Source organism: Mirounga leonina, unplaced genomic scaffold (assembly GCF_011800145.1).
Source record: "Mirounga leonina isolate KUSES-001 unplaced genomic scaffold, KU_Mleo_1.0 Mir_165, whole genome shotgun sequence".
Lineage (NCBI taxonomy): Eukaryota > Metazoa > Chordata > Mammalia > Carnivora > Phocidae > Mirounga > Mirounga leonina.
Window position 1 is genome coordinate 81889602 of NW_023270415.1, and position 25793 is coordinate 81915394.

Consider the following 25793-nt stretch of genomic DNA (forward strand, 5'->3'; position numbering starts at 1 on the left):
CGCTGCTCCCTCCAAACGATGGGCCCCGGGGGGGCGCAGCCGAAGTGAGCTGATACGGGAGCATGGAGCCCCGACCTCAGAGGTAAGTTGCAGCCGTGAACGGAGCCTTAGGGGCCTGGCAGAGTGTCAGGAGGCCGCCGGACCAGCGGCAGGGGCTGAGGGCCCTCCTGGAGCAGGCCTCAGCGGGCTGGCCTCCACCAGGCTGCTGCTCAGTCTGGCTCTCTCTTCCCTGAGACATGCAGCCTCAGGCCAGCATCTTCCCCGAGGCCCTGCTCCTCTGCCCCTGGCCAAGCTCCGAGCCTCAGGCAGCAGCCTCCACCCAACCCCCACACCGGACCCCAGAACAAAAAAGCAAAGCAGGACGCACAGGAAGGTTGGAATTGCTTTTATTGGGGTGAGCACTGCAGACCCACCCATGGTCAGGTTAGTGTTCTGCCCTCACGGAGGCAGCCGGAAGCCTGGTGCCTCCACCCGCCGCCTGCCTGGGTTAGTGAAACATGCAAAGCTTAGTCAGAGGGTGGAGGCGGGGGAGCGGGGGCACCAAGGTGGGACAGGAGGGGCTGGCCCTGGGCTGGGCGGCCCATCCCCGGGGCCAAACAGAGGGAGCAGTCTCCCTTGAAGAGACAGGCAGGAAGCACCCAGGGTGGGGCCACAGGGGAGCAGAGCCCTGCAGAAGCCCCAGCCACACCCGGCCTGGCCCGGGGCTGGCGTGCCCGAGAGCTGGGCCATGGGGAGTCTCACCAGAGGGTCTACCTCCCACCCCAGATCTGGGTCCTTGGGGCCTGGGGTGGGAGGGAGGACACTGAAGGCACTTACTAGGGGGCTGAGGCTGGAAGGCAGAAGCCAGAGGCCTGGGGTCTTGGCAGAGTGTCAGGGGCTGGGGGCTGGGGGCAGAGTCTGCAACGTGGCAGGGACCAGCTGGCTCTGCAGACTGGACCCTCATCTTCCCGTGGGGAAGGCGCTTCTCCAGGCAGGCTGGAAGAGACGGCTGACCCAGGACCCCCCACCCTCCCCAGCAAGGCCCGCCGAACGCGGAAGTCAGTCCTGGAAACAGGAAAGAAAGCTGGTCCTGAGGGCTCTGCTCGTGATGGGGGCCCACCCCTGCTTCCCCGAGCAGCTAGGACTGGTGGTTGGGTGTCAGGGAGCCCAGCGAGCAGGGCTGGGGGAACCCGGCCCAGAGAAGACCCTCCCTGAAGACAGAGGAGGGCTGGCCTGGGGGCCTGGCTCGGGACCCTCCAAGGCACCTGGCTGTGGTGAGTGGCAGGTAGACAGGAGCAGGGAGGCCTGCAGGATGAGGTGGTCTGAGAGGCCGGCCCGGCCCCATCCCCCAAGACACAGGCTGTCTGGACAGCAAACAGATATTAATACGTTAGTCTGGGTTTTTTTTGGTTAAACTTTAGGCACCGCTTGGGAGGAAGACACCTTTAGACGTGAAAGACCCCAACGCCTCAACGCCTGGGCGGGGAACCTGGCCACATGCAGAGCGGGAGGCAGGGCGCGGGCAGCGGATCAGGCCACTGCAGACTCGGGGCCCCCCAGGGAGGACGCAGGCCCTGAGGCATAGCGGCGGCCATAGCCTGAGGAAGAGTAGGAAGACGAAGAGAAGGTCACGGAGAAGCCGGAGCTGGTGGCGTCAAAGCTCCCTCGGCGGGAGCCGGCCCGCGACCCGGTGCGCGAGCCAGAGCGCGACCCGGCCGTGGAGCCCGAGCCGCTGACGCTGTAGGGGCTGTAGTAGCCCTTGCTGGACTGGGCGGCCGCCTCCAGCAGCCGCAGCCCCGTGCCCTCCTCCACCATGCTGCGGTCCAGCGCGTCCTTGTAGGAGATCTTGAGCTTGGTCTTGGGGCAGGTGAGGTACTTGGAGTAGGCGCCCACGTCTCGCAGCTTCTGGGCGGTTCGGGCGTCCACCATGCCGCGCTGCAGGGCCTCATCCAGGGGCACACGGCCTGCGGCATCGGGCTCGATCAGGCCGCCGGTCAGGTACTGCACCTCCAGGAACCGCTGGCCCGCCTCGTAGTAGAGCCAGCCCTTCTTCAGGGCCTGAGCGGCCGACATCTTGGTCTTGGTGCGCGGGTCCTCGAAGCCGCAGAAGGCTTTCTGAGCCAGGTTGATGCGGTCCACCATGATCTTGTCCACCAGGCCCTTGTTGACAGCGTCCGTGACGGGGAAGCGCTCGCCGGTGCTGGGGTCGATGATGCCCCCCGTGCAGGCCTGGGCCTCCAGCAGCCGCTGCCCCGTGATGTTGTCCACCAGGTTGCGGTGCATGGCCTCTGTGATGGACACCTTCTCCAGAGTCTCCGTGTCCAGGATGCCGGCCACAGGGCCCGTCTCCTCCGTGGGGTCCGACCAGGAGGTCCCCTGGGTCCTGGAGGCTGCAGGGCTGATGGGGTAGGACGACGAGGACCCCACGGAGGACGAGCGGGAGCGGAAGCCGCCGGCGCTGCCCGAGAGCATGTCTGCGAACTCCGTGATGGAGAGAGTGCCGGCACGGTACTGATCCAGAGCCGAGCGGTCGATCAGGCTCCTGGCAATGGCCTCGTCGATGTCGTACTGGCGGCCCGAGCGGCGGTCGATGATCATGGACTTGACCACGCCGTCCGAGGAGGAGGTGGTGATCTCCTCCCACTCGCACTCCTGCTCGGACAGCTCCAGGTACGTCTGGTGGTCGATGAGGCCCTTGCGGTAGGCCTCGTACACAGACATCTCCTTGCCCGTCTCCGGGTCCACGATCACCACGCGGCGCTTGCGCACCGAGGACTTGGAGGACGTCTTCCGCTCCCGCTTCCTCTCCTTCAAGGGCAGCAGGCACAGGCCCGTCTGGGGGTCCGTGATGCAGCGCTCCATCAGCTGCAGGTACGTGAGATTCTCCTCCGTGTTGGGGTCGAAGAAGCCCTTGGTGTCGTCGCTCGGGTCCGTCAGGATCTCGTTCATCTCCTCGTCGAAGAGGCCACGCTTGTAGGCCACCTCCACGGGCAGCCGGTGGCTCTCCTCGGGGTCGATGATGCCGCCCGTGGCGATCTGGGCCTCCAGCAGGCGGATGCCGTGGTCCTTCAAGATCAGGCCCTTCTTCATGGCCTGGAAGAGGGAGATGAGCTTCCCAGAGTAGGGGTCCTTGTAGCCGGTGACGGCGCGCTCGGCCGACAGCAGTTTGTCCTTGAACTCGGGGCCCACGATGCCCATGCGCACGGCCTCCTCCACGGTCAGCTTGAGCCCCTTGATGGGGTCGATGACGTAGCCGGTGGCCGCCTGTGCTTCCAGGAGCTCGAAGGCCGTGCCAGGGCGGATGATGCCTTTCTTCATGGCCTGGTACACGGACAGCCGCTCCTTGGTGGCATCCACGAAGACACCAGCAATGCAGCTAGTGCCCTCAAGGAACTTCTGCAGGTTCTGGGTGACCTCCTCCACGGAGGCCAGGCCCTCCTGCAGCCGCAGCGCCGTAGCCTCGTCCATGACCTGCGAGCGCACCAGCTCTTCCACCGTGACCTGCTTGCGCAGGCCGCGGAAGGTCAGCCTGCGGGCGTCCGAAAGGGGCAGGAGGCGCTGGCCGCTGGCCTCGTGGGGGCGGCACCTCCGGAGCAGCTGCGTGTAGCTGAGACGCTCGTCCGCGCAGGGGTCCAGGTAGCTGCGCACCTCGCTGGGCTCCGACAGCCGGTCGTACGTGTCCTTGTGGAGGTAGCCACGCTGGTAGGCCACCTCCAGGGGGAGACGGAAGCCCAGGCGCGGGTCGACGATGCCACCCGTGGCCAGCTGGGCGTCCAGCAGCCGCAGGGCCTCCTCCTCGGGGATCAGGTCCTTCTTCATGGCCTGGAAGAGCGAGATCGTCTGCTCCGTATAGGGGTCACGATAACCGGTCACAGCCCGCTCCGCCGAGAGCAGCCGGTCGTGCAGCTCGGGGCCCACCAGGCCCTTCCGCACGGCTTCGTCCACGGTCAGCCGCTCGCCCTTCACGGGCTCCAGGAGGAAGCCCGTGGCCGCCTGTGCCTCCAGCAGCAAGCGGGCCACCTCGGCGCTCAGCAGGCCCTTCTTGAGGGCCTGGTAGATGGTGAGCGTCTGCCTAGAGCCCGGCACGTAGACGCCAGCCACACAGCCCGTGCCGTAGAGGTAGCGTGCGGCCGACTCCTCCTCCAGCACCTCTCGGAGGCTCTTGGCGCCCTCCCGGAGGAGGCTGTACGTCTCGCGGGAGATGATCCGGGCCTCATAGAGGTCCTCGGCGGTGAGGCGGCGGCGCATGTAGTCGTAGGAAGCCAGGTTCTGCTGGCGCACGATCTCTGTCTTCTCGATGATCTCGATGATGATGATGATCATGCGCTCCTTGGTCACCCGGCCGGCCTGGAAGTCAGCCATGAGCCGGGTGCGCTGCTCCTCTGGGATCAGGTCTGACTGCATCACCTCCCACAAGGACATAGTGGAGCCGCCGCGGCCGCCGCCGCCGGGGATGTCTATCTGAGTCTCCTCGAACGCTCTGCGGGTCTCCTCCTCGGTGTACAGCTGTGTGGTCTCCACCATCTCTGCCTTCTCGGAGCCTTTCAGGGGCAGCAGGCGCAGCCCCGTCTCGGGGTCCTCCACACAGCGCTCCAGCAGCTGCAGGTACGTGAGGTTCTCGTGCGTGTTGGGGTCGAAGAAGCCCTTGGTGTCGTCGCTCGGGTCCGCCAGGACGCGGCTCATCTCCTCGTCGAAGTAGCCACGCCGGTAGGCCACGTCCACGGGCAGCCGGTGGCTGTGCACGGGGTCGATGATGCCGCCCGTGGCGATCTGGGCCTCCAGCAGGCGGACGCCGTGGTCGCGGACGACGAGGTCCTTCTTCATGGCCTGGAAGAGGGAGATCTGCTCCCCGGTGTAGGGGTCCTTGTAGCCGGTGACGGCGCGCTCGGCCGACAGCAGCTTGTGGTGCAGCTCGGGGCCCACCACGCCTTCCTTCACGGCCTCGTTGACAGTCAGCCGCCGATTCTGCACGGGGTCCAGGAGGAAGCCGGAGGCAGCCTGAGCCTCGAGCAGGATGAGCGCCGTGCCCGGGCTCAGCAGCTGCCGCTGGAGGGCCGCATAGACGCTCAGCTTCTCGTTGGTGGGCTTCAGCAGCAGCCCGGCGATGCCACTGCGGCCCCGCAGGTACCGGCGCACGTCCTCCCGCTGGGCAAGCTCAGCCACTGTTGTGTGGCCCTCGGCCAGCCGCTGCAGCTCCTCCGAGCTCAGGACGCCAACCTCCTGCAGCCGCTGGGCCGGCACCTTCCGCCGCAGCCCGTCAAACGCGTGCTCGTGCTCCACCTCCGCGGCTGGGCCGTCAGGCGCGTCCCGGCCGTTGGGCAGGGCTTTGGCGGCCACGGCCTGCGAGGCAGCGATCTCCTCGGAATGCGCCACCGCGGCCCGGTGCTCCTCCTCCAGGCGCTGCAGCCGCTCGCGCAGCCGCCGGTTCTCCTCGGCCAGCAGCTTCTCCTGCTGCTGACGCTGCTGCTCCAGCTGCTGCAGCTCCTCCTGCTTGCGCCGCACGCCCTCCTCCGCGTCGCGCTGGCGCTGCAGGGCCTCCTCCATGCTGGCCACCAGCCACTGCCTCTCCTGCGCCATCTGCTGCTGCTGCCGCTGCTGCTCCTCGCGCAGCTGCTGCGCCTTGGCCACCTCGTCCTGGAACAGCTGCTCCAGCTTGGCCTTCTCCTGCTCGATGGAGTGCTCCCGCTGCAGCAGGCGGTCCTTCTCCGACAGGAAGCTCTGCTGCAGCGCCCGCGTCTCCTGCAGCAGCTGCTCCTGCTGCACCACCTGCATCTGGAGAGAGAGGGGGGGACAGTCAGGGACACCGGGGGCCCCCACCCGGGCCCACCCACTTGCTTGTGGAGGGCAGGCCGGTACCTCCTCGGACTTCTGCTGCAGCAACATGGCCTCCTCCTGGAGCTTCTCCTTCTCACGCTCCAGCTCAGCAATGGCCGCTCGGAGGCGCTCGGCGTCATGGTCACTCTGCTGCCGCTGGACCTCGAGCGTGTGAACCAGCGTCACCTTCTCCTGCGTGGCGAGCTCAGTGCGGTGCAGCTTCTCGCCGATCTCCTCGGCCTGTCTGCGGAAGCGCTGGGCATCCTCCTCGGCACGGGCCTGCGCCTGGCTCATCTCGGCCACGCGAAGCTTGAGGCGCTCGGCCTCCGCGCTCATCTCCAGCTGCCGCTGCCGCTCCAGCTCCAAAGTCCGCTGGAAGCCCTGTGTCTCCTGCACCAGCTGCTGCGCCATCTGCTCCTTGTCCTCCTGCAGCTGCCGGGCCTGCTCCTGCGCGAGCTCCTTCTGCTGCTGCAGCAGCTCCGCCTCGGCCTTGAGGCGCGTGGCCTCCTGCACCGCCTGCATCTTCTCCTTGAGCATCTTTTCAGCCAGGGCCCGCTGTTGCGCCAGGTCCTCCTCGGCCAGCTGCCGCAGCCGGGCCGCCTCCTGGGCTGCCACGCTCAGCCGGGCCGCCTCCTCCGCAACCTGCTTCATCTTCTCGGCCTCCTCCTGCAGGAAGCGCTGGGTGTTGTCCTTGTCACGCAAGATGAGCGCCCGGTTCTCCGCCTCGATGCGCGCCTTGAGCTTGCTCAGCTCCTCCATCTGCACGCGCACGGAGAAGAGCTCCTCCTCCACCTGGCTGCGCTGCCGGGCTGCCTCCATCACCTCCGCCTTGAGCCGCTGCAGCTCCTCGTCCAAGATGCCCTTCTGGTGGTCAGTCTCCTCCAGCTGCAGCCGCAGGGCGGTCAGTTCCTGCTCCACCTGTGCCTTCTGCCGCAGAGTCTGCTCCGCAAATTTCTTGTGCTTTTCCATCTCGGCGTCAGCCGCCTGCTTCTGCTTCAAAGCCGCCTGCTCGGCCTGCGCCCGCCGGGCCGCCTCCTGCTCCGCCTCCTTGCGCAGCTTCTCCGCGGCAGCCTGCGCCTGCGCCCGGGCCCGCGCCTGCTCTTCCGCCAACTGCTTCAGCCGCTCGGCCTCTTCCACCTGCTGCCGGGACTGAGCCGCCTCCACCTCGGCGCGCTCCCGGGCCTCCTCCGCCTCCTCGGCCGCCCGCCGCGCGGCCTCTGCCTCGCCGCGCAGCCGCTCCAGCATGCTCTGCTCCTGCTGGAGCGTCTGCTGCAGCTCCTGTTCCTTCTGCTGCACCGCAAAGGCGTGCGCCTTCTCCTCCGCCTGCAGCCGCTTCTGGGCGGCCTCCTGGGCCAGCTGCAGCTGCCGCGCCGACTCCTGCTCTGCCCGCTCGCGCAGGCGCCGCGCCTCCTCCACCTTGGCCTTGAGCCGCTCCACCTCCTCCAGCGCCAACTTGCGCTGCCGCGCGGCCTCCTCCTCCGCCACCAGGCTCTTCTGCACACGCTCCTCAGCCTCGCGGCGCCGCTGCTCCTCCTCGGCCGCCAGCTGCCGCTGCCGCGCAGCCTCCCGCTCAGCCTGCTCCTTGCTGCGCAGCGTGTCCTCGGCACTGCCGCGGATGCGCCCCAGCTCCAGCTCCAGCTCCGCCTTGCCGGCGGCCGCCTTCTCAAAGCTCGCCTTGAGGGCCAGGATCTCCTCCTCCACCTGCCGCCGCTGCCGCAGCGTGTCCTCCACCAGCCCCTTCTGCCGCTCCAGCTCGCTGTCGGACGCCTTCCGCAGCTGCATCAGCCGCTCCTCGATGTCCGCCTTGTGCTGGGCCGCCTGCTCCTCCAGCCGCCGCCGCTGGAAGGCCTCGTCCTCCGCCAGCCGCCGCAGACGCTCGTTCTCCGCCTCCTTCTCCTTGAGCGCGATCTCTGCCTCGGTCTTGAGCCGCGTGGCCTCGCTGATGGCGGCCAGCTTCTCGGCCAGCACCCGCTCCGCCTCCGCCCGCTGCCGCGCCGCGTCCTCCTCAGCCAGCTGCCGCTGCCGCTTGGTCTCCTCGGCCAGGGCGCGCAGGCGAGCGGCCTCCTCGGCCAACTCGCGGAAGCGGCTGGCCTCGGCCTCCAGCCGCTGCTTGGACTTCTCGCTGGTGGAGCGCGACTCCTCCTCGGCGCGCGCCTTGCTGGCCAGCAGCACCTCCATCTCCGCGCGCACCGTCGCCAGCTCCGCCTCCAGCTCCTGGCGCTTCTGCGCAGCCGCGGTCGCCTCGCGCTGCAGCCGCGCCAGCGCCTCCTCCAGGAGCTGCCGCTGCTGCTCCCCCTGCTCGGTGCCGGCCCGCAGCCGGATCAGCTCCTGCTCCGCCGCCAGGCGCTGCTGGGCGGTGCCCTCCGCCAGCTGCCGCTGCTTCTCCAGCTCCTGCTCGGCCAGCTCCCGCTGCCGCACGGCCTGCTCCTCCGCCTTGCCGCGGCGCCGGGCCTCGCGCTCCGCCTCCTCCTTCTGCTGCTCCGCCTCCGCCTGCGCCAGGCTTTTCTGCTGCGCCACCTCCTCCGCCTGCAGCCGCAGGCGCAGCGCCTCGTTGGCCTTCAGCCGCCAGCGCTCCAGCTCCCGCTCGGCCTCCTCCCGGGCGCGCTCCGCCTCCGCCTGCCGCTGCGCCTGCCGCGCGGCCTCCTCCCGCAGCTGCGCCACCGCCACGTGCTCCTCCTGCAGGGTGCGCTCCAGCTGCGCTGTCTTCTCCGCGAACGAGGCGCGCTTGCTCTGCAGCTCCACCTCGGCGCTGCGCTGCGCCGTCTCCAGGGCCACCTGCACCTGGCGTGCCCGCTCGGCCTCCGCCTGCCGGAGGCGCCGCTCCGCTTCCTCCGCCTGGAGCTGCAGCTCCTCCAGCGCCTGCAGGGCCCGCTGCTTTTCCCGGGCCGCCTCGGCCTCCGCCTTGACGCGCAGGGCCAGCTCGGCCTCCGCCTGTCGCTTGCGCTGGCTCTCGTCCTGCACCTGCCGCCGCAGGCGCTCCGCCTCCTCCTGCGCCTGCCGCTTCTGTGCCTCGGCCTCCTCAGCCCGCGCGCGGAGGGCCTGCAGCTCGCCCTCCGCCCCGCCGCGCTGGCGCTCGGTAGCCTCCAGCTGCAGGCGCACCACGCGGATCTCCTCCTCGATGCGCAGCCGGCTGCGTTCGGCCGCCTCCACCTGTCGGGCCTTCGCCTGGATCTCGGCCTCCGAGCTCTGCCGCAAGTGCTGCAGCTCCTCCTGAATGCTCCGCTTCTGCTGCTGCGCGTCCACCGCTGCCTCCTCCCGCCGCGCCACCTCCTCCTGCATGCGCTGCTGCAGCTCCTGGGCCTCGCGCTCGGCCTGCGCCTTCGCCTGGGCGTGCGCCTCGGCCAGCTGCCGCTGCTTCTCCAGCGCGGCCTCCACCTGGGCCAGCCGCTCCCGCTCCTCTGCCCGCTGCTGCTCAGCCAGCCTCTGTGGCCACGGCCGGGTTGGGGGGAGAGAACCGGAGAGAGCAGTGAGCGCGGAGCGGGCCGCGGGGCACGCAAAGGACACGGCACCACCACAGTTCACTCCGACAGCACGGGGCAGGGGACGGGGGCGGGGGACGACAGAGGTCACAGCCCGGCCGAAGGAGACAGCGTGCACCCGCCCAGGGCACTCAGGGCAGCGAGCGCAGCCTGGCCCCACCGTGCTCACCAGCCTGGGGAAGGAGGCCCAGGCGTCCTCCCCTCTTCCCGCAGACAGGCCATGGAGACAGACGGACAGGGAGAGAGAGAGAGAGCAAAGCAGGCAGTTTGCAGGGCTTGCGAGCCGCGCCCACCACCCAGCCCTGCCTGAGCCCCGCTGGGCACCTGCTGGCCTGGCTCTGGCCACAGGGTCCCTCTCCCTGGCCTAGGCCCATTCCTGCAGCCCGGCGGGGCAGGGCGGGGCATCCAACGTGAGGCAGCAGTGCAGCCCCAAGGGACTGCAAGCCCTGCAGAGAGGAGGCCGCAGGTAGGCCAGACGGCGAGCCCACCAGGAAGCAGGAGGAACAGCACAGGGAGCCACCTGGGACCCTCCCTCCCCAGCTCCCATGATCTCCTACTCCTCAGCTCTTCCAGAGCAAGTGGCCGAGCAGAGAGGCTGCACGGAATCCCAAGGAGGAACACACATGAGAGAGCCAGGAGGACACCTGGTTGCGGTACGTGCCAACAGAGGAGAAAGAGGAGGTGCCAGCCACCATGGGGAGAGCAGTGCAGCGCCAGGCCAAGGTGGGGCAGGCCGTGCTGCAGGGGAGGGGGCAGAGCTGGACTCCGTGGTCTCAGACAGGTTCCCAGGGGCGGCATCTCGGGGGCGGGGGTGGGCAGGAGGACGACACTTCCACCCCCAGCAGGCCATACCTCCTCCTCCTCCATGCGCCGCAGAGTCTCGCTGATGAACTTGATGTACTGACTTGTGAGTGTGGTCAGCTCGCTGTACCTCGTGCGCAGGTCTACGTACTGGGGGGTGGGAGGGAGGGGGCAGCCAGGGTCAGGCCTGCCTTGAGCCCTAGGGCCCACGCAGCCCACGCAGCCCAGCAGCCCCACCCCCGGCCCTACCTCCTGGATGATGCTCTCAGACCCAGACTGGACCTTGGGCTTCTTGGCTGGGGAGGCCACCGGTTCCAGCTGTGCCTTGTACGTGACCAGCTGGAGCTCGTAGTCCTGTGAAGACACGACAGCCAGTCACCAGCTTTGCGCCCCCCTCACCCTGCGCCTGAACGTGCCCCAGGCTTTCAACAGGGTGGCCCGGGCTCGGGGGCACCTCCTCTCGAGGAGAGAGGCCAGCCTCCATGAGGGTAGCAGGAAGCCCGGAAGCCTCACCTTGATGGCATTGATGTACTGCTTCGCAAGGCGCTGGCACTCCTCCACCTTCTCCCTTTGCCGCTCGATTTCCTCCAGCAGGGCCTGGGGGGGAGGGCGGTCAGCGGCCACAGGGCGCGCCCCCGCCGCCGCCCCTCCCACCCACCCGGGGCCCAGCCCGCACCCACCTTCTCCTGCCGCAGCTGCTCCCGCACAGCCTGGCTGTTGGCCAGAGGCACGGCCTGGATCTGCTCCTGCCGCTGCTTGGCATCCTGCAGCCAGGAGTCCAGCAGGTCCGCGCTCTCACGGTAGTAACGAAGCTGGCGGCCCAGCTGTTGGAGCTCGCGCTGTCTCACATCCGTCTGGGCCAGCACGGCCTGCCAGCGCTCCAGCAGTGGGGCAACCCGCTCGCGCCAGCGTTCCACATCCACGTCCCGCTCGCCATGCTGCCGCTGCAGCCGCTCGCCCACCTCCTGAGCCCCCCGCAGCTCGTCCCGCAGGGCGTCAAACACGGGCTGCTGTGCTTCCGCCTGGACCCGGAGTTTCTGCAGAGGCAGGTGCGGTCTCAGCCCCAGGGCCCCGCCTCTGACCCCCGAGCCCCCGCCCTCACGGCGAGGCCCCGGCCCCGCAGTACCTTCAGTGCAGCCTTGGTAGCCTCAAGCTCTGGGAGGGTGGCGGGCACGGCCTGGGCCTCCTTGAGCTGCTCCTCGTGTGCCTTGAGCACTTCCTCCGCCCCCTGTGTGCTGCGGATCACCAGACTGATGGTCTTGAGCCTGCGGGGAGAACGGGACTCAGCACGGGGGTGAGCGACACCAAGTCCCATGCAAGGAACCAGAACCCTGGTAGCCAGCTGATCCCTGCGGTCACAGGCGTCAGGGAGAACAGAAGCCTCGGGGAGGGGGTGGTTGGGGACCTCTGGGACCCAGGGACACTTCAGCTCTGGACTGAGTCCTGGAGACAGCTGTGCTGTCCAGAGGAACAGCAGAAGAGATCCCCAGTCTGCCACCCCTGGAGCCTGGGAGAAGCTCTCAGCCTTTCAGGCCTAAGACTGGGTAAGGGGTGACACCGTGAACCAGATGATGACATTCCTGACATATCTGCCTTTGTAAAGCATGGCTAACACTTGGATGTGCTGTTTACACCCCAGACATTATAGAAGAACCGTGGGCCCTCAGAGCCCAGTCGGTGATGAGACTGAGGGAAGGAGTAGAGAATGGCACACAATCCTTCCAAAAGAGAGTCTGAACCATGTGAACGTACATGCTGGAACGTACATGCTGTAGGTGGTTGGCAACGGGCCCATAGAGGAAGGGGCCTGGGAAGGGTTGCATTTCCCCAGGGACACATGGAAACAAGCACGGACTGGTGGGGGGGAATTGCTGGCCCCCTGAAAAGACCTCAGCCTCAGGTCTGCTCATCCCCTGCCCTACCGCCTGCCTGCCCCCTGCAGCTCCTCATGCCCACTCTCCACCAAGAAGTGCCCCCCCAACCCCGGCCAAGCCCCTTGTCTGAACCTCACTGGCCATGGGCCACCCCCCCTTCTGGTGTTCCTCACCCAGCTCCTCCTCGGTCTCCTTCCCCTGCCTGCACACCCCAGGCCATCCTCCCACCTTCAGGACACATCAGGGCTGACCCCTCTGGCCACATCCACAACCACCACCCTGGTCCACACCCACCTCTTGGCCAGACCGCTCAGCAGACCCCTCCTCCTGGCCCCCATCAGCCTGTCCTCCACCAGCACACAGCGGTCAGGCCCCCCTCCGCTCAGAACCTTCCCACCGTCGCGGCTCCCCGGCCACCCGCAGGTGCACTCACTTCTCCAGGTAGATCGCAGACAGGCTGCGGACCTGCTCCAGCTTGCCCAGGGTCAGCTCCAGCTCTGAGCGCAGAGTCGGGGCGGCGGGTGACGGCTCAGGCAGGGCCAGGACCTTCTCGGCCTCAGCAGAGAGCCGGGCGACACCCTTGCCCAGGCCCTCCACCTCAGCTTGTGCTTTCTGAGGAGAAACCGAGTAGGGGACAAGCTTACTTCGGGAGCCCCGCACCCAGCACCCCAGGAAGGCTGGGGAGGGCGGGCCGGGGAGGGCAGTGGGGCCGGGCGGGTGCCTGCCTGCTGCTCAGCAATGCGCTGCGCACACTCCCGCGCAGGCTCTTTCTCCAGCGGCAGTCGCAGGCGATGCACGGTGCGGGTCTCGCAGGCCTCCAGCTGCAGCCGGATGTCCTTGAGCTCGGAGATGCATTGCTGACAGCGGGACTCCTCCTGCGCGCCTGCAGACACATCCTGCTCACGAGGCCGCCCGCCACCGCCCCCCCCCCCCCCGGCCTGCCCAGGGCCCCTCCCCACCCTGGGCCTGCCTGCCGCCGCCCCCCACCCGGGGCCTGCCCGCCACCTACCTTGCTCCATGCTCTGCAGCAGCTGCTGGTAATGGCGGCTGCAGCTGCCGTACTCGCGCTCAGCCTGCAGCCGGTCCTCAGGCCCGAAGCCGCCGGCGTCCTGACTGTCCCGCAGGAAGGCCTGGTAGTGAAGCTCCAGGCTGCGCATGGCTTGACGCTGCTCCTCTGGCTTCAATGTCCGGAACTGCGGGCGGCACTCAGGGCTGAGCATGGGCAAGGGGCGCCCGGCCCACGAGAAGCCCCCCCATCCCCAGCGCAGCCCCCTGCGGTAAGTCCTACCGTGACCAGGGACCAGGAGCGGATGAGCTGCACGTCACGGCTGAGGCTCTGCCAGGCCAGGAGACTCTTCATGTCCACGTGCAGCTGATGCCACAGGACGACCAGGGCCTGGTGCTGGGCCTCCAGCCTGGAAGGTCAGCGGCACGGTCAGAGGTGTTGGGGCGCCAGCCCACAGCACCCACTCCAGCTGCCAGCCCCGGACTACCCACCTGGTGACGGCCTCCTGGGCCTCCTGGTTGGGCGGGGGCACAAGGAAGCACACGGAGGGCACGGCGGCCTCACTGCTGGAGCTGCTGAGCACCTTCCAGTGGGATGGCTGTGCGGGGCCCAGCAGCTGACACTCGTCCCCCTTGTGCACGGTCACCTACGGCAGCCGGAGTGGTCACAGAGCGGCCGGGCCCCGTCCCCACCCAGGGTGCCGGCCCACTCCGCCTGGCCCTCACCTCCACCTGCTTGTAGTCACACACAGCCAGCAGCAGTACGCGACCCCGCACGGGGTGGGCTTGGTTTCGGGGCTTCAGCTGCACGATGGCCTTGGCCCGCTTGGCCAGGCCTGAGAGGTGTGCCCTGTACTCGTTTAGGCGGTCCTTCTCATCCTGCCAGGGAGAGGAGGCTCAGAAACCACGGTCCAACGCCCAGACGCCATGTGCCTAGATGAGGTCCTACGAAGACCCACACTCCTGCCCCAGGCAATGAGCAAGCCCCCTGGTACCCTGCCTCTGGCCCAAGATCAAGGGGACCCTCCTGCTGCCCCTGGGGCACAATGGGACTGGGCACTGGGAAGCAGGAGGTGTGACCGGGGCAGCAACCCAGGGCTTAGCCCCCAACTGATCCCACCGACCCTCCTTTCTTCCTGGCCCAGACTAAGCGCTCCCCGCCCCCCAGGGCCCCTGTACCCTCCAGGAGAGCAGCCCCAGCTGCGCTCTTGGCCACACGATGTCCTCTCCCCTCCACTGTCCTCCTCCCGCTGAAGGTCATCCATCTCCTCCCGTCTTGCCTCTCCAAGGGGCCAAACCCCAGTAAGGACTGTCAGAGGTTGCAGTCAGTCTACCCTGAAACTGCCTGCATCTCTCATGCCTCCCCCAGACCGGCTCTCCAGCCTTCACTGCCCCCGCTCCTGCCCCCAGGGGCCCCCAGCCAGCACTCCTGCCAAGCCCTCCCCTGCCCCAGGGCACATGGGCGCCAAACCCAGCTGCCTCTCTGCCCTATGCAGCCCTTCGGACTGTGCCCGCCCCACACATCAGGCCCGAGATGCCACCGGGCGGTGTGCGTGGGCCAGCAGCGGGGGGGCAGGCCCGGGGCTTGCTCTGGGGGTGCCAGCAGGTCCGGTGTCCGGAGCTCACGTCCGCTCTGGCAGCCACCTGCCCCCTACTCCAGGACCCCGCCACTGACCTCGCAGCTCCCCCACAGCCCTGTCCCATGGTGCTGACTGACCCCCGTCACATCTTCCCCAGCATCCCGGCCCCTCTCGTCACTGTGTCTCCACCCCCAGAGGGACCATCACGAAGCAGCTGCGCAGCCCAGACGCCGCGCCAGCTCCTCCTGGCTCCCGGCTGGCCCTGCAACCCCACCACCACCACACCCGCCCCTGCCTGGGCCAGTCCATCCCGGGATCCGATGGCCACCTGCCCTCATCCCTGCAGGCTGCAGTGCCCCTCTTGTTACTGTAGAGCCCTGGGCCGGCCGAGGCCTGCAGTCCACTCACCTGGGCGTCCTGCAGCAGGTCCTCCAGACGCGTGACGGTGATGGTGTGGTCACAGGTGTACTTCCTGCGGAGGGTCTCCTGCAGCTTCCGGAGCTGCTCCTCAGTCTCCCTCACGTCCGAGAAGAACTGGGAAGTCAGAAGGGGTCACAGGGGGCCGGTTGGCCCCAGGCTGCAGAGGGTTCTGACACAAGCTCCACGGGATGGTGCAGAAACCACTTAGCCCTGTGCAAGGGGACACAGGGAGGGGCCTTGCACCCCCAGGAGCGGTCTGGGGCTCCTTAGCGGTGCTGTGGCCGAGCCGGGGGGAGGAGCCCAGTTCTCACCTGGAAATAGGCTGTGTTCTCCTTCAGGTGCGCCTCGATGCAACAACACAGCTGAAGCATCCAGCTCCACTGGGTCTGCAGGGCTGCCTGGAAGGACTGCACACCCCATCGCCCTTCTCAGGCTCCTGGCCAGCCACTGGGGTCCCCGGGCGGTCCCCCACATTCTGCCCACCCCCCATGGCCACTGGGGTCCCCGGGCGGTCCCCCACATTCTGCCCACCCCCCATGGCCACGAGGGGCCCCGGCCCACCCCACCTCCACTGTAGGCCGAGCAGGGTGCCCCTCCCGTAGCAGCCGATCACCGGTGCTCTGAATCTCCTTGATTTTCTTCTCCTTCAGCTCCAGATCACGCATCAGGGCCTGACACGGAGGCAGCGGGGCTCAGGAATGGTGTCGGGGCCACACCAGGGTCCATCAGTCTCCCATAAGCACCCCCCAAGGCTCCCGGTGGGAGACCAGCCAGCACCCTGAGGCCCAATGGGGGCAGGACAGTCCTGGAAGACTCCAGAAGGCGGCCTCACCGAGTAGCTCTCCTTCTTGGCGGCCATGTTGGAGTTGTGCTCCCCCCAGTCGAAGCCCACCTCCTCCTCCTCCTTCTCACTGAGCCACATCAGCTCCTTGGTGGCGGCGGCCACAAAGCCGTGCAGGCTCTCCAGGGACCGGAGCCGGGCCTTGGAGGAGTTCTGCAGGAAGACAGGAACTCTCTCAGCCCATCCCGCCCCCAGGCCCCTACCCCCAGCCCAGCCGCGGCCAGCACTCACCAGGAGCTTGGCGTACTGCAGGTCCAGCCGGCCCAGGCAGTCTCTGTAGGCGCCCCGGGGGGCCGGGGCGAGCTGGCCCTGTGGGAGACGGAAGGCGTGGCACCTGCCGCAGCCAGGGTCCGCCCCCCACCCCCACCCCTGCCTCAGGGTGCCCACGCACCTCATCAGCTCGTGCCCGCTCAATCTTGGCCCGGAACTCCTCGATGGACTGGTGCAGGCCCCGGTGGCTGCCCAGCTGGGCCTCCACACTGGGCAGGTCCCCGCCCCACTCGGCACTGTCCACCCGCCGCTGGTTCTCCTCCACCCAGGCCAGCAGGTCCTGTAGGTAGCGCAGCGTGGCGTCCTCAAGCTCGGGGCGCCTCTGCGTGGTCTGCACCGACACCTGGGTCACGGGGGCAGCTACACCTGCCTTCAGCCGGAGGTTGTACTCGGTCCGGATGGCCACCAGACGTTCATGCAGGCGGTACACCCTGCGGGCGGCGGGGGGCGTTGGAGGCATGAGCTGGGATGTGGCTCCATCAAGACCCCCCAGCAAGGGGCGTGGCCCACCTGCGGTACATCTGCTCTCCCTGTGGGTGCCGCCCGTCCTTGAGCGTCTGCACGTCGTTGAACAGCATCCGGATCATGCCATCTGCCTTGTCCAGGTCCCGCTCCACCTCGGCTGTCCGCTGGGGCGCCTTGCTTGCCGCCAGCAGCCTGACATCCTGCAGGGGGGTACCCACAACTTAGGGCCTGCAGGCGGGCTGCCTCGAGAGCCCCGGCCCATCCTCTGCCCCAGCCCCACCCTGCCCAAGGTCCTGATACGCGCTTCTGGCCAGATCACCAGCCCCTGGCTCTCTAGGGGAACTCTGCCAGGTCTAAGGGCCAGAACCCCCAGGGCTTCCTCCACAGGTTCCTGTGCCCCATCCTCCTCCACCAAGCTCCTGCCCAGGCTCACAGCCCCGCCCCTGCTGGGCCCTATGGGTGTGGGGCCCTCCCCACCCACCCTCTCTGGCCAGCAAGCCTCTGAGGCCTGGAGCTGGGGACAGTGGCCTCCTGTATGTCCTGCCTGGCGCCCGGAAACCAGTTCTGCCCAAAGGGATGGATCAGAGCTGGCAGCACACCAGGAGAGGGGCTGGGGCCTGCTCTCCACCCACCGGCCACAGGGCGCGGCGGGCTCCCGGCTCTTCCCGCCTCCCTGCCGCCTCCCTGCCCAGTGGCCCTGCTCGCCCCTCCCCTCACCGACTGCAGCAGGGCGTCGGCGTGGTTCAGCTGCTCCTCGCACAGCCCAGCCTCCATCTGGAGTTTGCTCACGATGCGCTGAAGACACTCCAGCCTGCAGCTCACAGCACCCGCAGGAGCCGCCGTGAGTGGGGTCCGCCCGCCAGGCGTGGGGCTCCAGAATATATACCCCTCCTGCCGCGGCCTCTGGGGCCGCCTGCGGCCCACAGTGGAACTGGCCCCAGTGGGGGGTGGTTTCCTCCCCAGGCAGTGACTCACCCTTGGGTGGCTTCCCGCTGCCACGGGGCCCCACCCCACAACTGCCTCCCCCAGCCCTGCACCCACCCACCTCTCAAACTCGCTGCGGAGCTGCTTCTCCCGCTCCAGAATGGCCACGTGCAGCTTGCCCCACTCCTTCTCCACGTCCAGCGGGTGGTAACCGGGCGGCATCTTGAGCTGGCCTGCTTGCACCGCACCCTGTGGGCAGGGGCCGAGCTCAGAGCGGGAGGCAAGCCACCCAGGCCCCCCAGCCGCCCAACCTGGAACAGCCCCGGTTCCAGACGCTCAGTCACGAGGCCATGCCAGCTTGCTAAAGAGGGCCGCCAGGCTCCAGGCCCGTGGACAGCCTCACTCACCTCTGCAATGGCCCCCGTCCCCTCTGTCTAGGACCCCCCTCACCTCCAGGGACTGGTGGATGCCCTTGGACCGGTTCTTGTCCGCCTCCTTGGCCGGAAGCTCCGTCTCCTTAAACTTCAGGAACTGGCACCACAAAATCTGCAGAGAACCAGGTGTGAGCCGCCAGGCCTGGGCCGCACGGGGCGCAGGAGCTGGGGCGAGAGGCCGGGCCCACCTCAATCTCCTCAAAGCTGGCAGGGAACCTGCGCTCCTCGAAGGCCGCCGTGTGGTGCCGGATCCACTGCAGCAGCAGGACCACCAGCTCCCGGTACTCCTGCCAGCGCAGCTGCAGCTCCTGCAGGCGGCCAGGCGGGCGTGAGGGGCCGTCCAGCCATCCGGCCCCCTGGCCCCCCGGCCGCCAGCCACCACTCACGTTGGCCTTCACGCCGTCCTGCACATCAGGCACTCGGGGCATAGCGTCGTACAGGGAGGAGACGTAGGTGATGATGGACTTCTCGTCGGGCTGAGGGACGTCCACGTCTGTGGGGAGGGGCCGGCGTCAGAGGCGCCCAGCGAGGGGCAGCGGAGGGGCACGGGGAGGGGGGACGGGGCACGCACCCTCAGGGTCCAGGAGCCGTGTCACCCCCAGGTCCCGTTCCGCCACAGAGAAGGCCTGGTCCAGGTTCTCCAGGTTGGTCTGACGATACACCTTGTTCATATCAATGAGCATGGGCCTGTGGGCAGAGGGGCAGAGGGACAGCGAGACCCAGGGGGCAGCTCAGCATGGGGACAGGGACATAGCTTCCTCCACCTGCAAACACCCTGAAAACCACACCACCCAGTGCTAGCGCCCAATACTGCCCACCAATGTGAGCCCGCGTTCGGACGCTGTATACTTTGGACCTCACCCCCTGGCGCTCAAGGGGCCTACACAGGGCACAGACGCAGGCTGGAATACCCCCAGTAGAGGCTACCAGTCCGCGCAGGATTCCTGCAGCTGCCCTGGCCACCAGGCCCCAGCTGGGTGGGGGCAAAGCTCCACTGGGAGCCGTTCCCACCGTGGCCTGGCCACCCCAGCCCCTTCTGGGGCATCCACGTGGGGGCTGAGGCTCCTGGCTCTGAGAGCCAACAGCCCCTGGCCACCCGGCCTCCAGGAAGCCAGCGAAGCTCCTGGAAAGGCCCTGGGCGGAGGAGGGCGGGCTGAGGGGGGGCTGGGCCTGCCTGCACCCTTCCAGAGGGGGGGCCAGCACAGGCACTCGTCCGGGCACACGCCCCTCCCGCCGCCGTCCCTGCCCCAGCTTGTTGGAAGCCGCCTGGCTGAGGTGCTCCAGGGCGCCCCGGGCCACGTACTTGTGCCGGTGAATGATGGCGTTGAAGAGACGGCCGTCCCGCCAGCTGGACGTGAAGTTGTCGCAGCGCAGGCCGTGGTATCCCTCCACCATGCGCTGGGACCACAGCAGGAGCTTCTCCTTGGCCGTCATGTCCTCCGACTGCCCGCTCACCTGGATGTCAGAGATCTGCCCCATGCAGCGGGCAGGCGCTCAGCCACAGCCACGCGCCCGGCCCAGTGCCCACCACCTGTCATGAGTCCACGCCAGGGTGCGGGGTGCACAGGAGCCCCCGGGGCCAGCTGAGGCAGGGTCAGGCCTCCAGGGGTCCCTCCCCCGTCAGCACCACAGCCCGGGCCACTCTCGCCGGCAGGTGCCATGGAATAAATGAGCGCGCCAGTCCTCGCTACCATTCTATGGTGGGCACCATGGACGCCTCCCTGAGTTGCCGGAGGTGGGCCGGAGGAGGGCAGCTATGGGCACCAGCGCCTGCCCAGAAGCCGCAGGCCTAGGAAAGGCTGTCCCAGCAGGGGTGGGGGCCAGGTCGGCCCCTCTCTGGCTGCGGGATGGGGGTGGGCATGGTCTGGCTGGCGGCCTGCCTGTCCCCGACTGTCTGTCTGTCTGCCAGCCTGCCAGCCTATGTGACTCAGCTGCCGTGCCAGCCAGGCTCTGCCTGCTCAGCTCTTAGATTTGTGGCTTCCTGTGCGGCCGGGGCGGGCAGTGGATGAGTCAACCAGTGCAGCGGGTGCTTCTCTACAGCCCTCCCGGGGCAGGAGGCTGCACGGCACACAGAGAATGCATTCCTGTGCGGGGAGGCTCTTGGGGCCCTGCCCAGCCAGGCCTGAGAGAGAGACCTGAGCCCTCAGGCCAGGCAGCTAGCACAGGGCGCAGGCACCATCCAGGCGGGGGCCGGCAGTATGGTCCCACGGGGCCAGGACGACAAGGGCCCCGGCTCCCGGGCCACAGCCCCAGTCAGATGGCCGGCCGGCCCCGGACTCTACCTGGAAGTGCAGGATGATCGTCCAGATCAGGCCGAGGGTCAGCTTGGGGTTGCCATCGGCGATGTCATCGTTCCGGATGTTCACCAACTTCACCTGTAAGCAAACTCCCCTGAGCCTCACCTGCGGCCAGCCGGGGAAGGGGGCCCTCGGCCAGAGGCCAGCCCGGCAGTCTCACCTGGCGGTGTCGGAGGTAGTCCAGGGCAATCTGAACGTTCTGTAGCTTGTGGAAGCGCATCCTCCCCTTCTCCCGGGGCTGTGGAGAGGCCCGGCCAGTCAGTACCCCCGGGGCAGAGGCACAGTCCCACCTCCAGCTGCGGCCCCTGCCTGCCCTCAGAATCCCCAGGGCATCTGGGCTAACTGAACCAACCGAGGCTCTTCCCATGTCCCCGCTTCACCCTCCCCAGCTAGAAAGGGGGGGCCACTGGCCCAAGGGCCAGGCCCAGCAGGGCCTTTGGAAGTCCAGCAGCCAGGCCCAGGCTGTGGGAAGGAAGGAAGGGGTGGGAGGGGACAATAGCCAGGAAGCCGCGGGTGGAGGACACTGGGGGAGGGGTCCTCCTGGACGGCGGCGGCAGCCCTGGTGGGTCCCAGGCCCAGCCCTGGGCATTGCAACAGGCAGGACCTCAGGCAGCTGGATGCACAGCCATCTGCCTGCCCAAGCGCCAGGCACAGGTGGGTCCAGACTGACCACCAGCCCCAGGTGAGCCGGGCTCCCAGTCTCGGGGAGCCCACGCGCTGCCGTAGCCAGCACGCACAACCACTCACCAGGCGCGAGCTCCTGATTACGTCCCGCTCTCTTGGCTGCCCGGCCAGAGCAGGGCATAGGGTAAAGGGCAGAGGCCAAGGTTCACAGTCCAAGCAGCAGAGAAACCAAAGCAGAGCAGAGCGTGAGGTTACCGTGTCAGGGCTCTGACACAGGGAGCAGCAGGGCCGCGAGCCCGCGGCACGGGGGACGGGCCACTCCCAGGCTGGGCCCAACACTCCAGGCCGGGAGACACAGGAGGGGCCAAGGCCAGGCTGGACGTGGGTGGAGTGGGCGTGTGGGAAAGCCCCAAGAAAGGAAGGCAGACAGGGGTATCTGGGTGAAAGGCAGGCGGGGCCCCAGGGGGGCAGGTGGGCGGGTACACGCACCAGGCTGTCCCCGGAGAGCACCTCCAGCAGGGAGATGAGATTGTGGCCATCGCGGAGGTCTTCATACAGGTCACTGATGTGTCTCTGGGCCTGTGGGGACAGAGGTACTGGGCTGTTGCACGTCCCCCACAGCCCCAACGGGCCCTGGCAGGGGGACAGGCCCTGACCCAGAACATGCCCCACCCCCACGGAGACACCTACCTCTGCCCTCCAGTGCTAGAGGAGAGCAGGAGAGGCCGGAGAAGGAGGAGGAGGAGGAGGAGGAGGAGGAGGAGGAGGAGGAAGGCAGGAGCAGCGTGGGGGAGGCAGGGAGAAGAGAGAGAATAACAGGTTTCAGAGATGAAAAGTGAGCCCCTAGGCCAACAGTAGAAGCAGACTTTGTTTGGCTGGAGGGCCAGGGGCACCCTCCTCCACCCCATGACCCTGCACACGCATGCACACGCATGCACACACGCCACCAACCTTGATGAGGTGTTTGTTGACCCACTTGGTGAAGGTTTTCTTCTGCACACGATCCCGTTCATCTGGGACAGACAAAGCCAGGTGACCTGAGGCCAGGGAGCAGCCACAGGGGCCTCCAGGAGGTGACCACCATGTGGACATGGTGGGTAGCACCTGAAGAGCACCTCAGAATCATTCAGGGAGACCCAGCGCCCGCCCCTGCGGGGGGCTCAGGGGTGCCAGGCAGACAGGTGTCACGGCTCACTCCCCTACTGTCTCCCTCTGCAGATGGGAGGGTCCAGAGCCTGCGGCCCCACCCAAAATCCACAGAGTTCGGTCGCGGCTGGCCCCACCCCCACACACACTGCCTGGGGAGACCTGGGCAGAAAGGTTCCCAGCCAGGACCCGGGTCAAGGGTGGGGCGAGGGGAAAGCTGTACCGTCCCAACAGGGCAGCGGGCTTCCAGGGGCGCAGAGCGCCCCCACCCACCACAGCCCTATACTCAAGATCCAGCGGCTAGTGCCAACCTTGCCAACATGGGCCAGCCCTCTCCATGCTGGGCACCAGTGGCTGCCCACCCCCACCCCCACCCCAGCTCCGCACCCGGGCCCGGCGCGGTGCTCACGGGGCCCATGGCCCTACCCGTCTCAGACTCTGTCCCTACCTTCAGACCCTCGAAGCGGGGCCCCACCCCCACCCGGATCCAGGCTTCCTGGGGCAGGAAGTGAGCCCTGCCTGGCGGGGAGTGCCCACTACCTTTCTTGCCCTCCGAGGCCCTGAGCACTGCCAGGTAGAGGTTGTCCTCCGAGCTGGTTCTCTTGTGGCCCAGGCTCTCGGGCTCAGGCACACGGAGCCGGTGCTGAGACATGGTGCCGCCCCGCCCCTCCAGCGCTCGGTCCTGATGCCCCCAGGTGCTGAGCTCCAGCCCTCGTGGCACACGGGCAGCTTTAGGCTGGTGCCGCACGGGACTCACTCGCTTGCTCGGCTCCAAGCAGAGTTGGCGTGACCACTCCCTGCCCGCTGGACTCTCTCGCTTGGCTGTCCCCGCCCCCGGGAGCCCCACCCCGCCCTGCCCACCCCCCCCTCCCCCCACAGAGGGAAGGAGGAAGGTGGCCCCTCCCCCACAGCCACACCCAGGGCCCCACAGAAACAGGAAACCCAGGGGTTTCCTCACCCACCCGGCCCGCCACAGTCGCAGAGGGACACCCGGGGGCTCAACGGGACCTGGCATGCGGCTGCGCATCCACGCTGCCAGGACCACACACCATCCCTTCGGCCACCCCATCACAGGAAGGGGTGCCTGAGTGTGGCTGGGCCCAGGGCGCCCCCCAGGCCATACCTCCCTTCAGGGCTTCAGCCCAGGTCCAGCCCTCAGCCTGCCCACCCTGCCAGCTGGGACCCCAAGCTGAGTGACAGCTGGGGGGATGAGCTGACCATCTCTTTCTTGCAGCCTTGTAAATCACACCTCCTGATAGACCTGTGTGCCCTATGCCTGTGGCCCCCGCCCCCTGCTCAAGGGCCACTATGATCCTGTGCTGGCCTGGCCCTTCTGAGCTGCCCACCAGGCACGTCCTGGAGCAGTGCTCCCCCATCCAGAAGCACAGCACACGGCAGGGCAGGAGTGGGCACATAGCTGAGCGTTGACTCATCAGGCAGGACCGCCCAGCCCCAATCTGCAGGAACTCGGCCCGAGTTAGGGGGAGGAGGGGTGCAGGGGGCAGTGGGGAGCACGGGGTGGGGGGGCACGCCAGTGAGTCAGGGTTGGGGAGGGGGCCCTAGCGCAGTGACTCACAGAAAAGGAAACCACACCTGGGGGCTGTTTGCAGTTGGGCGGGGCTCACAGATAGCAGCTATTCAGGGTTGTAAATGTGGGAGGCGGAGCAAAGGGGCCCGGGTACAGCCTGGCTTCCTCCGGTGCGGACAGACCCGCCCATGGCCAGCACTGGGCCTGCCCCAGCCACCCAAGCAGCCGCAAGAATTTTCCAGTCAGAGCATCTGGCTTGATGTGATCCAGCTGTGAGCCGCTGCCCACCCCCACCCTGAGCCTCCAGGCCAAGGTTCCCGGAAAAGCTCACCCACCCCTGTCCATGCTGCCCCTCTGTGGCCACGGGAGGGCGCCCAAACACCATGGGGCAAAGGGTGCACCAGCCAAGAAGAGCTGGTAAAACCCACCCCCCTCCGGCTCCCCGCATCTAAGTGACTCAGCCAGACACCCAGGCTTGGGGCCCCAGATCGGAACCTGGCTCGAGATGCAGGAAGGCCGTCCAGCTCTACAGTCCCCACACCCTCATCCAGGGCCTGGGGACCTGGGGAGGCTTGGCTGGGCCCGGCTCAGCAGTCCCCACAACCCCAGCAGACATCAGCTCTTCGCCCTCCCAAAGCCCTCCCAAAGCCCAAATCCGACCCCACAATACACCCACCTGCCCCCTCCCCCTCTGGAGCCTGCAGAAATGCCCCTTCAGAGGACCTTGTCCTAGCAGCCGCCCAGAGTTCCGGAAGCCTATAGTGAACACCTGCAATGTGCAGCCCCTGGGCTAGTCCAGCACTAGTGGGGAGGCGGGGTCCCCACTGTCGTTCTGGTGAGGAGCAGAGGACCTCTCAGTTCCCTGGGAACCGGTCGGGAGGTGGGAACAGGGAATTCTAGGGCAAGCAGGAGACGGGAGCCAGGCCCGCCACGCCAGTCCCCAGTCCAAGCCCCTTCTCCAGCTTTCTCACACTCGGGGTCTCCAAGGATGCTGGGGTGGGTGGGCAGCCCCAGCACCTGTTTCCCCGGAGACGCTCTCCTGCCTCAGAGCTCCTCCTCTCCCTCCACCTCCAAAGCCTTTTCCTCCCAGCCCCGCCTGCCTGCCCCTTGCCCCGTACAGGCTCCGTCCCCTGTCCGTCAGATTCAGACCCCAAAACCAACAGACAACCGTTCCCAGGCTGGTTCAGCCTGTGTGCCCTCAGCCAGGCATACTGGCCTCCACGAGTGCTGCCGACCTCAGCGGGCCCTCCCTCTCCGGCACTGGGGCTCCTGCACCTCTGCTTGACTCTGTACTGTCCAGAGCAACACATTTTCTGCCACCAGCCAGCGTCCCCTAGAGCCGCCCACGACCCTCTGAGGGTCCTCCTTTTACAGATGTGGAAACTAAGGCTGGGGGTCCCACAGCTAGCGAAGACGCTCCTGGGATGGGAAACCTACCGACGGCGGGTACCCGCTGGCCAAGGAGAGCTCCAAGGCGGCAGAAGGCCTGGAGCGCCGCCCTCTTTGCCTCCCTCCCTCCCTCCCTCCCCCGGCGTCCCGACTGCCAACTGCCTGGTGCCCAGGGCAGAAAGAAACCTTGGCCAAAGCCCGAGCCGGCCCCGCCCACCTTCCCATCCCCCTTCTCCAGATAAGGAACAAACGGGGCCAAGGGTACCTCGCCTCCTTCCTCCCCAGGTGTTTCCGGAGCAGAGCGGCGGGGGGGCGAAGGGGGCGGGGCTGCACCTGGGCCGGGCTCCTCCCCGGTCCCGGCCGTTCCCTCGGAGACGGTGCCCCCCGCCACCCCCTGCAGCCGCACCCACCTACGCAGCACAGCTGCCCGTGGAGGTAGCCCCTGCGGACCCGCTCACAGCCCCCGTCCAGCCAGCGCGGCCGTTCCAGCACGACCTCCTGCAGGGCGAAGGCGCCTCCCGCCCGCCCCGTGCCGGCCGCAGCCATGAGCCTGGGCGCCCTGGGGTCGCCCACAGAGGAGAAGGAAGGACGGCGCGCAGCCTCTGCTCCCCAGCCCACGCCGTGAGGCTGCCGGCAGCGGGCGCACCGCCCAGACCCGAAGAACCTGCCCCTGGCGGGGCGCCCCGCCCAGCGCGCGCCGGAAAGCCGCGCCCCTACTTGGAAGGAGAGGACCCCGCTGGGCCCGGGGGACTGGCGGCAGAGGGAGGCTGCCCGACAGAACAAAGGGGCATGGGAACTCGCGGGATGCCCAGGTTCCCGCGGAGGGGAGCCCTGGGGGACGCCTAGGCGCCGGGAAACTCCCCTAGACTGACGCCCACGGACTGACGTTCTCAGAGGCTGGCGGTTGGGAACGGCGCCGGGAG

At 67.9% G+C, this 25793-nt stretch overlaps 1 protein-coding gene across 15 annotated transcripts in view; it reads right to left on the bottom strand.

The window, feature by feature from the left end:
- Positions 1-370: 370 nt before the first annotated feature.
- Positions 371-25793, bottom strand: part of PLEC (plectin) — a 53066-nt gene continuing 27643 nt past the window's right edge. For 6 of the 15 annotated variants that reach the window (XM_035012117.1, XM_035012125.1, XM_035012115.1 and 3 more), the window contains exons 2-33: positions 21759-21820; positions 21498-21512; positions 21297-21386; positions 20344-20421; positions 20169-20261; positions 19190-19356; positions 18458-18573; positions 18273-18379; positions 18075-18194; positions 17903-17998; positions 17574-17701; positions 17246-17339; positions 16574-16728; positions 16185-16494; positions 16025-16102; positions 15785-15946; positions 15519-15623; positions 15264-15359; positions 14941-15066; positions 13679-13831; positions 13445-13599; positions 13236-13362; positions 12957-13140; positions 12673-12830; positions 12381-12559; positions 11200-11338; positions 10754-11110; positions 10587-10670; positions 10323-10427; positions 10125-10223; positions 5836-9216; positions 371-5751 (exon numbers count right to left, since the gene is read on the bottom strand). In XM_035012117.1, coding sequence (XP_034868008.1) covers positions 1510-5751; positions 5836-9216; positions 10125-10223; positions 10323-10427; positions 10587-10670; positions 10754-11110; positions 11200-11338; positions 12381-12559; positions 12673-12830; positions 12957-13140; positions 13236-13362; positions 13445-13599; positions 13679-13831; positions 14941-15066; positions 15264-15359; positions 15519-15623; positions 15785-15946; positions 16025-16102; positions 16185-16494; positions 16574-16728; positions 17246-17339; positions 17574-17701; positions 17903-17998; positions 18075-18194; positions 18273-18379; positions 18458-18573; positions 19190-19356; positions 20169-20261; positions 20344-20421; positions 21297-21386; positions 21498-21512; positions 21759-21820 — 11561 coding nt within the window. In that variant the 3' untranslated portion in view covers positions 371-1509. Of the gene's footprint in view, positions 5752-5835; positions 9217-10124; positions 10224-10322; positions 10428-10586; positions 10671-10753; positions 11111-11199; positions 11339-12380; positions 12560-12672; positions 12831-12956; positions 13141-13235; positions 13363-13444; positions 13600-13678; positions 13832-14940; positions 15067-15263; positions 15360-15518; positions 15624-15784; positions 15947-16024; positions 16103-16184; positions 16495-16573; positions 16729-17245; positions 17340-17573; positions 17702-17902; positions 17999-18074; positions 18195-18272; positions 18380-18457; positions 18574-19189; positions 19357-20168; positions 20262-20343; positions 20422-21296; positions 21387-21497; positions 21513-21758; positions 21821-22493; positions 22759-25280; positions 25491-25793 lie in introns of those variants that run through there. The other 9 variants (XM_035012118.1, XM_035012126.1, XM_035012116.1 and 6 more) reach the window with 5 other exon arrangements.